The sequence below is a fragment of the Streptopelia decaocto genome, assembly GCF_964273445.1.
Source record: "Streptopelia decaocto genome assembly, chromosome: 3".
Classification (NCBI taxonomy): Eukaryota; Metazoa; Chordata; class Aves; order Columbiformes; family Columbidae; genus Streptopelia; species Streptopelia decaocto.
This window is the reverse complement of record NC_138656.1, coordinates 77,516,397-77,532,756: the sequence shown is the minus strand read 5'-3', so window position 1 is coordinate 77,532,756 and position 16,360 is coordinate 77,516,397. Positions and strand designations below refer to the sequence as shown.

The 16,360-nt window shown below is 35.1% G+C and overlaps 1 protein-coding gene across 3 annotated transcripts in view; it reads right to left on the bottom strand.

The window, feature by feature from the left end:
* The window catches only part of ASCC3 (activating signal cointegrator 1 complex subunit 3), a 268,045-nt gene that overhangs the window by 159,432 nt on the left and 92,253 nt on the right, over positions 1-16,360 (bottom strand). For all 3 annotated transcript variants that reach the window (XM_082047295.1, XM_082047293.1, XM_082047294.1), the window contains one exon: positions 6,521-6,685. In XM_082047295.1, the coding sequence (XP_081903421.1) occupies positions 6,521-6,685 (165 nt within the window). The remainder of the gene's footprint in view (positions 1-6,520; positions 6,686-16,360) is intronic.

Below are 16,360 nucleotides of genomic sequence, written 5' to 3'. Positions count from 1 at the left end.
CATTTTCCAAACAAATGGAGATTTGGTTTTGTTTCAAAGAAGTATGTTGTTTTAAAAAAGTCATTCTTACACAACTACAAGCTTGCCAGAAAAGATAACAAGATAGATCTAGACTCATGTAAGGCATTAGACATATGGCTACATACCATACTGTTTAAAAATAACATTGCAGAATAGCAAGAAAACATGTATCACAAGCTGATAAACTGACAGATCTTAAAGAGAATGTATAACTGAAAAACAGCAATTAAAAAGGGATGCCTCTAATTGCTTTCTAAGCCCAGCTCTATTAAATAATTTTATCCATGATATGCAGTAAATAAAAAATAATTGGTGACATGAAGAGCAGGTGATTGGCAGAATTAATCTAAGTGATATATGTGTCAGCCATACAGATAAATCTAGGTTGACAGTCCCATTCAAACTAAATTTCTTTTAATTTAGCTCATTCTAAAACAGGTCACAGCTGCAAAATGAGACACCATTCTCAGGAAACATTCTTATAGCAACAAGGAAATCCTGCAGCAACTCTAAAGAGATTTGTCTGAGGACTTAATGAACAAGCATCTGAATGCAAGCTCTGAAGATGATGTGTTAGCAAATTAAATACATGCAATTCTTAAAAGTATAAAAAGGACAGAACTGAGTAAAAGCAGGAAAATGCTATACCTCTGTATAAGCCACAACCAAAAGTAACACAGAAGTTCTATAACAAGTTTTGTAGACATGTTTTAAAAATACGATCATGAATATAAGAAAGTTAATCGAAGAGTCCCACAACACAATAGTTGGAAACAAAAAAAATATTGTAGAAGGTTTCAGTAAGGTTGTTTGGTTTTTCTTGTAATAGAAGATGCTGAGAAACGTGATTAGCCTAAGGAAGGAACACTGAAGAGAAGGAAGACTAACAGCAGTCACTCAAGATGAGAAATGAAGAACCAAATGAAATGCCAATGCCATTCTAGTCTCAAAAGACACATATAGGAACTGCAGTGGGCTACCATTAGACACCAGATATATAGATCTAATCAGTTTTTTAGGTCATTAGCTATCAGCCTTGCATTTTTTTTTTTTGTTCTTCTTCAAACTCCTCAGATTTTCTTAACCGGGAATGCCATTCCAAGTACATAAGAATTCCTAATTTGATCACAGTTAGGCACTTGGATTTGGGTAAGAAACCTCTGAACTTGTTTGCTTCTGACTTCTAGTAAAGAGGTAAAAGAGGGAAACAAAGGGACAAAAAAATGAGGTAAAGGAGACAATGAAGAACTAGAGATATTGCTAATGCATTTAGAGCAAGGAAAACTACATGACGGCTGAGAGGGAAACTTTCTTTAACGAGGTGTAATGAGGAAAGAAAGCTCAGAAAGGAAACATCAGAACTAGGGGAAGGAGAACTCCTCCACCTTCTCATGGTCTCTACAGTCAAGTCTGCCTTTGATATTCACATCTGCAATAAGCCCCTCCTTGTTGGTGAGAGTGAGTTACATCAGAGCACCTCTTCTCCTTGGCTCCTCCATCACCTGGAGGAGAAAGTTCTCATCAATGCTCTCTAGGAACCTCCTGGATTGTTTGCCCTGCTGTGTTGTCCCACCTATTATTTAGGTAGCAACTTTGTTGATCTAATACGAAAAACATAAAGCAATTGAAATTTCAATTTGAAGAATGAGACTATGATGAGAACAATATTTCAGGGTCTAAGATGGAAGCTTCAGTTCTTTTACTATGTTTTTTCTTTAATTAATCATTCACATAGTTGACAGAAGGTATCAAAACTCACATATCACTCAAGTACAATATTCAGTATGCTTTTTCTTGAAAAAATATCTATAAGCAGCAAAGAAGTCATCAAAATCTCACAATAATTATGACAAAATAATTCGGTGTCCTTTAAAAGCAGTCAGTTTTTTTTCTTTCAAGCTAATACGCTTGGTAGATATTACAGAAGTGCGGAAAGTTTGATTAAAAAGTTTAAGCATTTCAGTTTTACATTTGCATTATGCTTTAGACTAAAACTTTGAACATCAAAGCTACAAATTGGATTCAAAGAAGCTGTTTGATGTTATACCTACAGTATATAACAGAGCTCAAAGCAATTTTCCCACCAAAATGTTTAGCAAAGTCAATTTAAATCACTTGCAAAAACATTCTCTAAAATTCGAAAAGTGCAAACATGCACAAATATGCTGTTCATTCTGCTATGAGTAAAATCATCAGCAATTCCAATACATATGCCCCTTCCAGGTTTTAAAAAGACTGGTTCTAAAAAACGCCATAAGTTAAAATGAACATGTTAAAGTCTTAAGTACGTGGTGTGACTCACTGTTCATCTGGGGGAAGTATAACCATAATTCAAGTATTTTGAGGTATAAATCAGGAACGGCCAACTAATGTTTCAGGATATTCCTGTTTTGAGAAAATGTTTGTGTAGTTGAATTTGTACAGTAGATGGATACAGATGTCAAAGCATTCTTTTCTGGCACACTTGTAGGCCCACGTAGATAGTTGAAAACTAGTTCTTAATGCTCCCATCCCGCAAAAAAAAAAAAATAAAAACATTGTCTGGTTTTCTGTTTTCCACCATGTAAGCAAAACAGCCCTCACACGCTCTGACCTGAGAGGCAGTTTTTCTGTAAGACAGGATAACAAGCCCTGCAAAATGTAAGAGGCACTACATTATACATCCTGACCTGTACAGGAATAGTGACATGATCTCACATACAAGCTAGCGAGGTATGATCCAGATGAAACTACAGGTACATGTCATTATTATAGTAGCTAATAATAATTTATTGAAAAGGTTGAAGTAGTATTCAAAGGAATTTATCACAGTTCTGTCATAGAAGTGACACAGGGAATGACTGTTCCAGGTCAGACCAAAAATCCCTCTGCTTCAATACAGTCTCCCAAAGTGGACAAAAGCGACAGTACAGAAACTGGGAAAATGTCAAAGATATTTGCCAGCATAGCCCCTGGTTACTACAGCTCCCAGACTGATCTAGTGACTATTAGTCTGCATTGGATTTTTCTTTGATTTACTTGTCTAATCACTTTCTGAATCTCTCCACTACAAATTAGGAGAAACTATTAATAGTCAATATTTCTGATGTCTTAAACCAGTATACAAATCAGGTAACTGATTTCAGGAATTACTGCAGTAATATAATTGACATAAGGATATTTACACAGATGGTGTCTATATTTTCTTTTTCTTTTTTTTTTATTTTTTTAAGAACTGTACAATTATTCTTACCTCCCGTGTGCACAAATACTGAACAAGTATGATGTTTCTACAGATATCAATGAAAAATACATTCTAGAACTACTTTCAGATGCTTCATACAGAATCACCAAAGTCAGGAGTACATTCTCCAGGAACGGGCTGAATATCCTGGGTCTAGTTCCCGCTCCAGGGACATTTATGGATTTGTCTCAAAATGTATAAAATTGAACTATGAGGTGGGAAGAGAACAAAAGAAATGTAACTAAATATTTTTACTTTGCAAAATATAATTAAAATATTATTAGATATGATTTTTTTACACTTAAAACAGCTGTAATAGTATTTTCACTAAACGCCGGTGAAATACTTCTGAAATCAGAAAATGCATGTAATCCTTTTTAGTCACCAAATAAAAGTTCCAGTAATTTCATAATTAGCTACAGATGTACACTGCAAACTTCATACGTCTATTCTTGCAGTCTCATGTGCTGTAGTGTAACATTTCAGTGTAATTTCTAAAACTAACCTTCTTATTATTAGTTTCCATTGTAAGAAAGTAAAACACTTGTACAGAACATCTCCCGTTTCTTTGACCCCAAGCTCTCTGGGAGGCTTGCAATTCAAAATACTTTTGTCTGGAATTGTTTTCTACTGCATAATTCTAAATATTTCTTGAAGCAGTTTTGTTTTCTGTTTAACTGTGGGGGATTTTTAGTGTACTTTTATACTGTAAATGTTCCCTCTGTTCAACTACCTTCTTGTAAAGATTCAGTGGTCTCAAAATACCACCTTCCTTATCAATGTAAAATAAGTGAGGTCTTCAGAAAGGTAGTGAGATAGTTAATTTAAAGATTTGTTTTTTGGTTTTCTTCCCAACTGTTTCACTTAAGGAAGGGTTACAAATGAGTAGCTTCAATTCCAGATAAATTAAACTCCAATGTGGTAGGTAAAACAAACCTTGAAATCCTAGAAGATTAAAGTACCCTAGAGAGCTATTTTTTAAATGAGTGCTGAAGCAAGCTACTGCTATATTACAATAAATGCACTAAGGGTAGGATTCAGTCCCCAAGACATAATTGCCTCAGATTTTACATTCCTGAAGCTACCTGCACAGACTTGACAGAAACAAAAGTATCTATGGGAGATTTGTATCCAAATGAAGCAGAAGTAGGATATCAAGCTGAATAATGTCGGGCAGATAAAACGGCTCTAGACATCTATTTCAGACAGCTGAAGCCTACCTTACAAGTTGTCATGGTGTGCTTTCCATGCTTCCCCAACCTGACCTGTTCCCATAACTCTGCTCAAGCGAGGACCACCAGTGGTGGTCGTGATGGATGTGTCTGGTTGTGATGGCTGCATCCAGCTCAAAGCAGATTTGAGGGAGACAGATAAGGGCTAATTTATGGCAATGCGCCCACCTGGCCACAGTGCTGGCCAATGTCCGACTCAAGCCAAATTTGGAAGAAACTAACACTGCAGTTAGTATGCAAATATGGCTGAGTCAATCATCTTATTCCATGAATAGTGGACAGGCCAGAGCCCTTTGAGCTCTCCTGAAGAGCAACAGGTTGCACACCAGAATCTCCCCTGCAGCAGGGATGCCTCTCGAGGTTACGCCTTGAGGTTGAGAGAATCCTGATTGCGTGAGATAGTCAATAAGTGAATTGGGAATATACACACTGAAACTCTGGAATCCTAGCTAAGTGATATAAAGGATTGATTGGACATATATAATCCTTTAGACATAAACCACTGACCAAATCTGAGACTATGTGTGGATCCATCTGCACCAAGACTCCTCTCTGAGAAACAGTTTAGAACGCCAAGGGGGTCCCTCTCTGAACCTCATGATTCAACAGGAGGGTCTCCCTAACAGTTTTGTCTGACCCTGCCCCTGTGTAGTAAATAACCAGGTGTACCTTGACATGGAATCTTGTGAATCCACTGTCACATTTACCATTGATTGCTGTTAACTCAGTGTCATAGATCAATAAAATATATTGTTGCTTCTCTCTTGTGAGCTAAGTGTATCACTCTTTCTGTGACACAAGTCTCACAAAACATCACGTTAAAAAATGAATGAGTCTTGCAACCTGACATGAAGACAACAACTGTCATGGTCACTGCTAAAAGCTGAGATTCTTTAGAGTAAAGACACCTAAGGAAAACAAGGTAATCGATTTAAGAAAGAAAACAGAATATCAAACAGGTTAAGCTTTAGTGCCCTTGAGGTGGTCTAAACTTTACAAAGCCCTACTCTCCATAAAGAAAATGTTTTTTCCATGTTTAGCTTCTTCTAAGGAATTACTACTTATATTGTTCTTTATACAGAAACTTTACACTTTCTGTACTGGATTAGAGCAGACATTCATTTTATTTGGTTCTTAAAGAAGCTGGAATCAGATGATTCAGAGTCTTAACAAGATCAGTGTAGCCTTACCAAGAAAAAAGCTAAAAGGCTTTAAACATTTAACAAGCTACAAACAGAGCCATAACAATAACAATTGTGTTTCATTTGTTACAGATTATTTGTATTGACGTTCTTTTGCTTTGCATGACAAAAAAAAAAAGCATTCTATCTTCTCCTAACCATTATCTATTTATCCTAATTCCACCATTTTTATTCATGCCTAAATTCAACATTTTATTTTTCTTGTAAATGAACATCTCACTATTGAGACCAATCTTATTTACTGCCTAACTTTGAATCACTCTTTTGTAAAAGAATCCACACATTCATCCTTTTCTCCTTTTCCCATTTCAAATCTTGATATTCAGAAAGTACCACTAAAGCACAGAAGGAAAAAAAAAAGGACCAATTACACTAAAATGACACAGTATTATTCTAGCCATGCTGAAAGTTTTGCCTAGGTTTAAGATGCTACTATTAATAAAAAAAAAAATTCTTCTAGGAAAACTGCTAATTAAAAATCAACATTCTTGATAAGAAAATACTTTCAATTTTGGTTATGTTAAAACATTAACATACTTATAATTTGTTTAAAAATGTTCAATTTTGCTTTTACTTGTACAGTAAATAAATTAATATTAGTAAATCATAAATAAATAGCCCTGTAATAAACTAAGCAGCCTAGGAATCTGATAGTTGATACAATACTGAAGAGAAGGTAGAAGACAAACATTTTTCTTCATTCTTAGTACAGAGTAACTACAAAATAAATTATAATCTGCCTAAACATTTTGATTTCATTTTCTAAGCATTTCTACTTTTACACTGAAATCTATCTATTCTGGATCAAAATAAAATTATTTTGCAGATTATTTTGCTCTTACCTGCCGTAAAGTACGTGCTACTATACTTTCAAGCACTGGTCCTCTGTCTTCATGCAACAGATGAACTTCATCGAGAATCAAGAGTTTTACCAGCTGAGAGAGGGCAACATCACCAACACTTTTTCTTGTCACTACATCCCATTTCTCTGGAGTGGTCACAAGCATCTAGTAGAGCAGAAAAAAACCAAATATTAAGCATATAAAAATTAAAATCCAGATTCAAATTTATAAAAAAAAAGTATTTTAATATACAGCAGAACAAATGCAATGTAGAACTTAACAAAGCTATCTTATGTTTTACCTACTTTATATATGAGCAGTTTGCTGTATCTACATGTGCTGGACGGTCATTAGTAGGATTCAGTATGGAAAACCATGTGGAAATATCAGCTAATATCTTCAAACTACTGTGCATCATATGTATACATTTTCCATATTACAATAATTAAGCAGCTATCCAGAATCAGCTCCTTATATAATCTGGTGAGTCATTTAACATATGTGTCCCACTAAAAATTATCTGTGATAAAGTATTTCTGTAGTTCACCATAGCACAGTAAACACCTAAGCCCACCCCTTATATCTAAGCTTGCGCTTTCTCCCTCAGACTTACTCTCAAGTTGTACATTTAGATATCTTGATCCTTGCACTAGCAACACAGATTAAATAACTTCCACCAGTCCTAGAAAAGGAAACTTCTAAGCTTTACTGTTTCATGTAGGTATGTCAGTGATAAGTCTAAATAATGGTGCCATTTCTTGTATGCTCTTGCAATGGTTTCTCTTTTTGCATAAATCCCTATGTAACAGACTATTAAACAGATAAAACTGAGGTACGTTCAATCTCCAATTGCCAAACAATTGTAGTACCCTTCATTCTCCACAATGACAACCTACTCAGCAGTCATCTCATGTGACCTTAAGAAAAGGATTAAAGAAAGTAGCATTTTTGAATTTAAAATCAGACAAAGTCGTCACTCTAAAAGAAAGCCTCTCACTCCTCCCCCAGAAAATTCTCAGCAGCTGGTTCAAAACCAAATAGAAACACAAATTTCTCATACACCATTCAACAAAAATTATTTCTTATTTAAGTGTCAACTGCTATGTATAAAACTGCCATAGAAGTGAATCTCGTCCACTGAAATTCAGTAGCAACTTGCCTGCAAGTTATGACTCTGATTTAAGGGCAATTATCTTTTGCCACTTCATAACAAATCTAATTAATCACTATGTAGCAAAGCTTGAGGTTTCTGGGACAGGCACAAAACTTATCTTACAGTCTCACTTATTTAACAAAAAAGAACTTAGAACTATTAAAATAAAGGTTACTCTGTAACTTTGCAGAAAATAAAAGGAAACATTCAGATTCTGTTGTCCCAAAATAAAAGCTTAGATATTGGACAAATCTTATTCAGGTGATATCTAGAGCAAAATGAATGCTCTAATGAGTAAAAGAAGACAAGGATTGTTTATCCTGATTGAAATGAAACTTTAAAAAAAAATAAACTATCAATTATTGAAAGATATTAAGAAATAGCAAAATGAGGAGACTTCTAACAGCTCTGATAAATAGGCATTATACTAAAAGAAAACACAGTCCAGTAATTATGAACCTGAAAGTGGCTCATGAGTATAAATAAGCTTATCAACTTGAGACAGGATCTAGAGAACAGGACACTTAAAAAAAAAAAAAATCTACTGACACTCACCAAATTCCAGTCAACAATCTTAGATTACCTTATCCTCTAAGAGGATATACATGACAAATGTATATCATTATTAGAAAACTAGGGTTTTGATAGAGCTTTTGAAAAAAGGAATTCTAAATTGCAAGAACTTCCTACTTCTATCAGTATAAGTTTATTTGACAAAGTATCTTTAACTAAACTGCCAATTTCCTCCCCCCCCAAGCACGTGGATTAGTTTATTCTGACAGATTTCGATCTCAAGATTATTTTAATACAAATTTTAGCATCAAGACCTTTGACTCTTAGAGCAATATTACATCCATATTTTTCCTCTCAATAAATATTTTTCTGTAATTCTACTTAAAGAAAAAAGAACAAACAATTATAAATAAATTTTAACATTTAGTATTTGATGAACCCATGCTTCACATCACAAATAAGGACTGAGTCTACAGCCAGGAAAACATGCATCTGATCCCTGTCAATTCTTTCATCATAACCACGTTTTATGATTGGGCTTTCTCTTAAATTTAGATGTTCAGAAATAAAACAGTAAGACTACACACTTGTAGATGCTAACGCTTCTATAGTAAATATAATACTGGTAAGTCCCTACAAAAGCTTAGGCACACAACACTTGGTTTTGTCTAATCAGCAGTTGCTGCATTGTAAGCAGTCACAGTAGAAAGCTACAGAACCCCACAAATTAAAAGAGCTGACCAAATACCATCAGTATCTGATTTCAAATTTGACCAGATAACATAAACCCAACAGAATATGATTCATGACATTTTCTTAAACAAAATCTTATTATCTGTGAGACCACAATGTACAAATAAGAAAAATGAAGATTGCTCCACTAGATCTCAGACTGACAGAAAAAGAAAACATCAAGACAGTTTAGGGGGACTGCAAATGTGGTGCTGTGAGGTATACAAATGGTACACATTAATGTTAGTACCAAAACCAGTTTCTTATCACAGAAATTATAAAATGGAAGGGGTAAAAACACTGAGTAATTATGAATAAAGCTTCAGAAGCCTGGCTAAGAAAAACATATGCAGAGTGCTAGCACAGATTTATAATACCTTTCTAAAAATTGCTAGTCTGAATTTCAGCAGGAGCATTTCTTCCCATCAGAACATTCAATTACCTCAACTACCATCAGTATAGTATTAACAGCTTCTGGAAAGCAATTGATTTGCTGCCTCAACATTTTTGGAACCCAGCTGTACAGACTTCATAGTTCCAGAATCAAGGAATGGTTGAGGTTGGAAAGGACCTCTGGACATCATCTTGCCCAGCTCTCCTGAAGTCTAAGGTTGTGAGCTTGCTTTTTGCCATGCTCCTTCTGCTCAGGACCCTGAACTCCACCATGTCATGGTCACTGCAGTCAAGTCTGCCTTTGATCTTCACATCCCCAACAAGACCCTCCTTGTTGATGAGTATGAGGTACAGCAGAGCACATCTCCTCCTTGGCTCCTCCATCACCTGGAGGAGAAAGTTCTCATCAATGCACCCCAGGAACCTCTTGGATTGCTTACATCCTGCTGGCTGTGTTTCTTTCAAAATATTATAACAGAAAACACATGCATTTATGAATACTTCCTTCTTCACTTTATGTCTACAACATATATCCTGAAAATGTTTAATTATTTTCCTCAGAGAAATATTTTTCCTGGTACTGCCTTACAATATTGCTCCAGTCCAACTGTTTTACCATCAGAATATATCAGTGTTTACTAATTACAAAGAAGTACTCTTGAAGAGACTTTCTGATATTACAAAGATGTTCCTGTCCTATAATAACAAAAATTTAACACGACTCACTGATTCACTAAAATCACTGAGAGAGTGGTGCTTTGTGTGGGGTGTTTCAATGTTTTGTTAAAATATAACTGGGTGTATTTTGTTAGCAAACAGAGGTTTTTCAAATGCTTGTACTCCTACAAAATAGTAGGTGTAAAAATTTATGTCCATAATTTATCAGCTGAACTGTAACACTACTACAGATGCAACTGTTATCACTTTAAAATAAGCCATGTCAACCACAAAAAATTAGCAGCTGTACTTCCACAGAACACTAATTAGCAAGCAGTGAAGAAATATATTTAGCAATGCATATTAAGACCTTAAGGTGTGAAATACTACAAATGCAAGCTACTTAGCTAATTTGCTAACTAAATTGGCAACGTTCAGATCGCAAGTTTGCTTTTTTTCTTTTTCCCCCTCATGTCAGTCATGTTACCAGGATATATACTTAAAATGGTATCAATAATTCTTCTGTTCCTGAGTGATGACTGAATATTCATTTTAGCGGTCTTTTACTTTGATTGTCTTTTAAAACAGCAGTGTTATGCAAAGTAATGACCTGAACTAAAAGCTACATGATATACTGTCTCATTCAGTAAGACCAGAGACCTCCATAGAATATCTTGCCAGAAAAAAAAAATGATTGGTTCTTATATTTATTTTGCAAATAGAAATTACAGTTGAGAAAAAAATTCCTCCAAAAACCCTCAAACAAATCAGCTTTGTAGTCTCAAACCATAAATTGAAATCAAGTATATAAAATGCTAATTAAAAATATCAACTAAAAGAAAATGTTGACTATCAGCAAATGTTAACAAAGCTACAGATTAATTTTTCAATTAAAATAATAAACAAAGTAGCATTATGATCCAGCTCATAATTAGTTTTAAATGCAGTAGCGGCATTTCTTTTTAGAATTAATTTTCAGAGACAATGTATTTTATCCAGTTATAAACTCAAAACTCAGACTCAGCAAGAGGATTCTGCTTTCTGTTTGGGGGGCAAGGGAAGGACAGAGCAACCAAGTCTTGAAACATCTTTTTAATATTTTCTTTTTTTCTTCTTTTTTTTTTACTTCGACTTGAGTTTTCAGCACACTGAGAAGGGTGTTCATTTATATTGCTATTTCACCACTTCACCTCTTTCAGTATTGAAATAGCTAGAAAATAAAGTGTCACATTTGTTTAATGAACTGCAACTCATGCAAGACATTTCAATCTGTTTTTTTGTATTAGGCTATGGCTGAATAGAAGCGGGTTAACTGTCAACATTTTTACTGTCAACTTAAATTTCTCTCCACACACACAAATCTCCTTTTGCAATGCTTCTTGGATTACTATTAGTAACTATTCCACAGTGACTTTTTCTACTAGGGAAAACATGGGTTTATCACAAAGTCCTCTGTCTTAGGTGAGGACTGCTGCTCAATTTCACTTTTATACCAAAAAAAGTTAAAAATAACCCCAAAAAAACACACACACACAAAAAACCCCCAAAACCCAACAAATCTTTCAACCCTAAATTACTTAATTTAGCTTTTAGGCTAATATACCCCTACATTATTTCACCTAATGTTCAGTTAAGAACTCAAACAAAAAAAGTCTAATTACCTCACTTCAAAAAATTAAATCAAAAGGGATGACACGAGATGATAATTTCAATGTCCATTTACAAAATTTCGACTGTGAAAATGCATTTTTCTATAATTGCATGATTTACTACTTTTTGTCAGTTTCTTTTCAGTCCGCTTAGAAGCCAGATTTCATGGTAAGAGGAATTCACATTTTCACTGTACTTTCAGAAGTTGAAAACTGCTGGTTTCGCTGTTGTGGTTTTTCTTAGTCTGAGAAGGCTATTGGTATCACTGAAATCAAATGATCTTCCATTAATTTCTTAGAGTCTAACAGTAGTTTTTAGCAGTTGGCACAGTCTGCAGGTTTGCCTTTTCAACAGCTCACCTGCAATCCTTTGAATGTTTCTGCTGCATTAAGTTCTGACAATCATGTCTTGCACATGACTAATATCTGATTTCTGCTTGAATAATTCGTGCACACACTCCGAGGTTAGTAAAACTACGGTAATTGCCCCAAATTCATACTCCCACAGGTCCAATCCACATACAAAAATATTTCAGGAAAAAACCTACATAAAATATTTAGTTATAACGTTTCACACTACACTGCTTTTAAGTTCTTCAAGATCATTTTGGAGAACAGTTTTCCTCTCTTTAGCCACTTCAGTCTCCAAGTATGTCTGACCTTTTGTCCCTTTCAAGATATACAACAACAAAACAAAACTCAGAAAAAACAAACAAACAAACAAAACCAACCTCACAGATAACTTTCTAGTTACTATGATTTCCAGAAAACAATTAGAAAGACCTAGGTCATTCTTCCTATCTGTCAGGCATTGTTAAACCGGAACAAGTTGACCTGGATCTCAGGTTAAACATCAGCTGGGATGATAGAAAGGGACTGGTGTTCCATTTTTGTTTTGGACAACATAGCATTCTGACTACAAAAAAACAGAGGGAGAACAGTTGGTTGTGAACCATCAGATTAGTAAATTAAATTCTCCCTGCCCTGTTATCTCAAAAGTAGATTCTCAAAATACTCTACCTTACCTATGTTCAAACCTTTCTGGAAGGTAAGGCATCATTAATAAAGTAGTACATGGCGAATTTTAAACATGCTCTCATTTATGTTTTTGCTTTAGCAGACCTGATAATAACCTAAATCTTGAGACTGACAATGGGTTTGTATAAGTTAGCATATTGTGACCGAGTAAACACCCTACATGCCAAATCATACCTTTGGCAATTTGTCTTCAATCAGATTTTTGTAAGTTTTTATTCCTGATGCACATGATAAAAAGAATTCAACTATTATTTATACACAAGACTTTTGAATGAATTGATGAGATGATCACAAAGGAGAGACGTTAAATTTCTTATAACAGAGATTTTATGGATATTCCTAAGAATAAAAATGAAACATGCCCAACAAACTGCAGGAACAGAAGACTGAAAACTAGTCTGCTGTAATCAGCCCCATTCAGAAAGCAGATCTTGCCACCAGCGAGCTGTTCAATAAAATAATTTTCAGAAAATGAATACGAGTAAAGGCTTTTGAGGAACTACAAAATTGGTATCAACCATTAGATTTTAAATCCAAATAAAGAATTGCCAAACCTATAGGCACTAGAATTAGCCACTAAAACAAACCCAGTGGATTAACTAAATTGAATTGATGAATTAAAAGCTCTGACTAGAGAAGTAACAAAGATGGCAAAAGGTGTAGGGAATTCTGATGGAACACTACAAAGGATGCACATAACAAAATCTTTTGAGAAAATCTCTTAAAACTGCACAAATAGAGCAGTTGCTCCACCTCCCACATACTTAACTCATCTTCAGCTTAACATTAACTTCTGTGTTTAATTTTCCTGCTGTGTTCACAAATGAGTTATGAGCAGTAATTCTTTATAGAGTGTTTCCCAGAATCACGGTACCCTAAAATGTTTGAGGGTTTTTTTGTGTGTATGGTGGGTTTTTTTTGTTGTTGTTGCCTGTCGGTTTCGTTTGTTTCAACAGGCTCATGCAAACTTTAGGCCAAAAATTGTTAGAGATGACAAGCTGGTGTGCAACGGCATGTAGAAGTTTTCAGAGAAGGTGGGGAAGATATATTTTTGGAGAATTTTTCAGAGAAGCAGCAAATACTGGTCATCAGGAATCACAATCACTATGAACAGTGGTCAATTTTAACACTAGGCATTACCATTACTTAGAAGAACCAACCTCAGCAACAGACTTCATTCTCATCTAGACAGGAACAGATAAGCACCCTGCTATGGTACACGAAGTTCTTCTACTACAACACAGCTATAGCTCACCATAGATTCCATAAAATCATCATCCTGTATGGCTATGAGTAGCTTACTGCACAGGTCCTTATACTGCACTGATAAATGCAGTATGCACGTCCTTTCTAGTAAACTATTACATTAATATTCTCTATCATTTGTTTATCCCCATGCATGAGCACATGGTATTTTAATATGTCTTTACATAGCTTTCTATGACACAAAAAGTGGAAAAGTACCTTGTACTTTGTCTGAACAGTGTTGATAATTCTAAATATCAGCACTATTCCAGAAATAAGCCTGCACACTGCCACACTGTAAGCAGAGGAGCAGCAGTATGAACTAACATGCAGTTTCAGTGACTCTCCTTAACATAAGATGTAAACATGTATGCCTTTATTATATCAGAATTGTAAAAGTACATACAATGCTACATACACATACTTTCAAACATTCGATCTGTAAGTTTGAATTCATATTATTGTATAAAGTGGACATTAATATCTTTCATTCTTTCTAGAAAAAAACTGCAGAATAAACTTCAAGATTATGATCAACAAACCCAGAAGCCTCCACATAAGGAAAATACTGTGTATGTCAAATGATCACAATAATAAAACTTGTTTGTTATGGGAAGTTTCCAAATGGAAATTATTTTCTCAAAGCTGGATCAAGATCCACAAACAGTTCATGTCATCGGAAAGTGCTACTTCCTCTTTGCTTTGAAATCATTAGAATAGCTGCTAAATAAACAGCAATTACTCTGTTTATAGACAGTTACCTCTCTCTGTGAAGTTAACAACATTAGTTCTCCAAATATTGATTAAATCAACAAGAAATTCACGTTTCCACTGTCATTTAATTATTTATTTACTTGACCCTCTTAACAGCCATTTCTTTTTCATTTTGCATTAACACATCTTCGTACCTTTCCCACTTTCTATTAAGCAACCCTTTTAATATTTCAGTATCCTTAGGAATGGAGAAACAAAACCAAATCTTGTAAAAACTACCCAATGCCTGTGGCTATGTGAGCATCTGTCCTCTCGAGGCTACCTCCTGTGCTCCTCCTGTGCAATGACCAGAGATGCTCATTCTGTTACACTTTTTGTTGTTAGCACAAAAATTTCTAATTGAAGATACTGCAGCCAAAGCTAAGGAAACATAAAGAGACTGAAATAGCTAAAATATGGCCTTGAAATAACGGAAATATATATTTCTCCACTGGAAAATGTATGTTAGGTATTTTAGAAATTTGCCTTTTAACAACATAAAACAATTATTAGATATGACCATAAAATATGCAATCATTTGCAGATTAAAAAGAATTATTTTACTGAAATTAAATGTGATTAAATAAAGCACCATTCCAAATACGGGAATTCAGTAAACTTACAAATAGTAGTATTTTCTGAAGTGCCTTGATAAGGTTGCAGAAGAAACAATTTAAAGGGCTATTTCATGTGTACATATAGTTAAAGAAAAAACATATTTTATGTATGAAATACAAGCTCTAAGGATCCAAAAGCACTGGAAAGCATGGAACCAGCCTCCTTCTATGTTAGTGCCTGTAGCAAGTTTGTCTCTACCACAGTGATTCATCATGGACGGAGAGCAATAAAGAATTCTGATCTAGCCACTCCTGCTTTCTTGTCAATATTCAAAGATGCCCTGTCAAAGATCTACTTCTGTAGATTTCAATTAATCTTTGTTGTTCTCACTTTGTTACTGGTCTCTCTTCCTCTCCCGCTCCTTTACACACATCTATAATTTCCCCTTACCACACTTGAAAACAGCATTCAAGAATATGTGTCTGATCCTAGAGGGAGCTTTGCCCAGTCACAGCCAGCACTTCCTCATCTGCTGACAGCTTTTTGGCAAAGGGGCATGAGTAAACTACACAGTTTACGCTAGTCGCACTAAAACTATTTATCTCGGTGCTTTGTTCCAGCAGAAAATTCACTGCAAGAGCTTTACCTGTGCAGAACTGGAGACACAGAAAACTGCACCCAACTACACACGTCCACCCCAGAGCAGCCTCTCATCAGAATGCAGAATATTCTGCAATTCTATAGGGAGAGCTGCTATGCTGGGGCTTTGTACAATTTGGAAATATTTCACTTCTAATCAGTGGTACTTTGGAGCTTCTCACGAATTTTAATATTAGATACCTGATATCACACCCCATGAGGAACACTTTACCACTTCGGCACTCTGAGGGAAACCTCCATCAAAACTTGTTACAGGAGCAGCAGCCTGCAAGTCACTTACATAATGCTGGTTTTATTCCTTTTTTATTGCACTCTTCCCCTGTATGATTTATTCAAGCATTTCACAAAACCTCATGTGAGCTGGAGCTCAGGCAGGGAGTGGAATAAACATATAGAAAGTAAAACAGAGGGCAGCAATTCAAAACAATTTGAGGTAGGAAGCTAGGAAATAATCAATAATGAATACAAATATTTTGTTTTTCATAAATC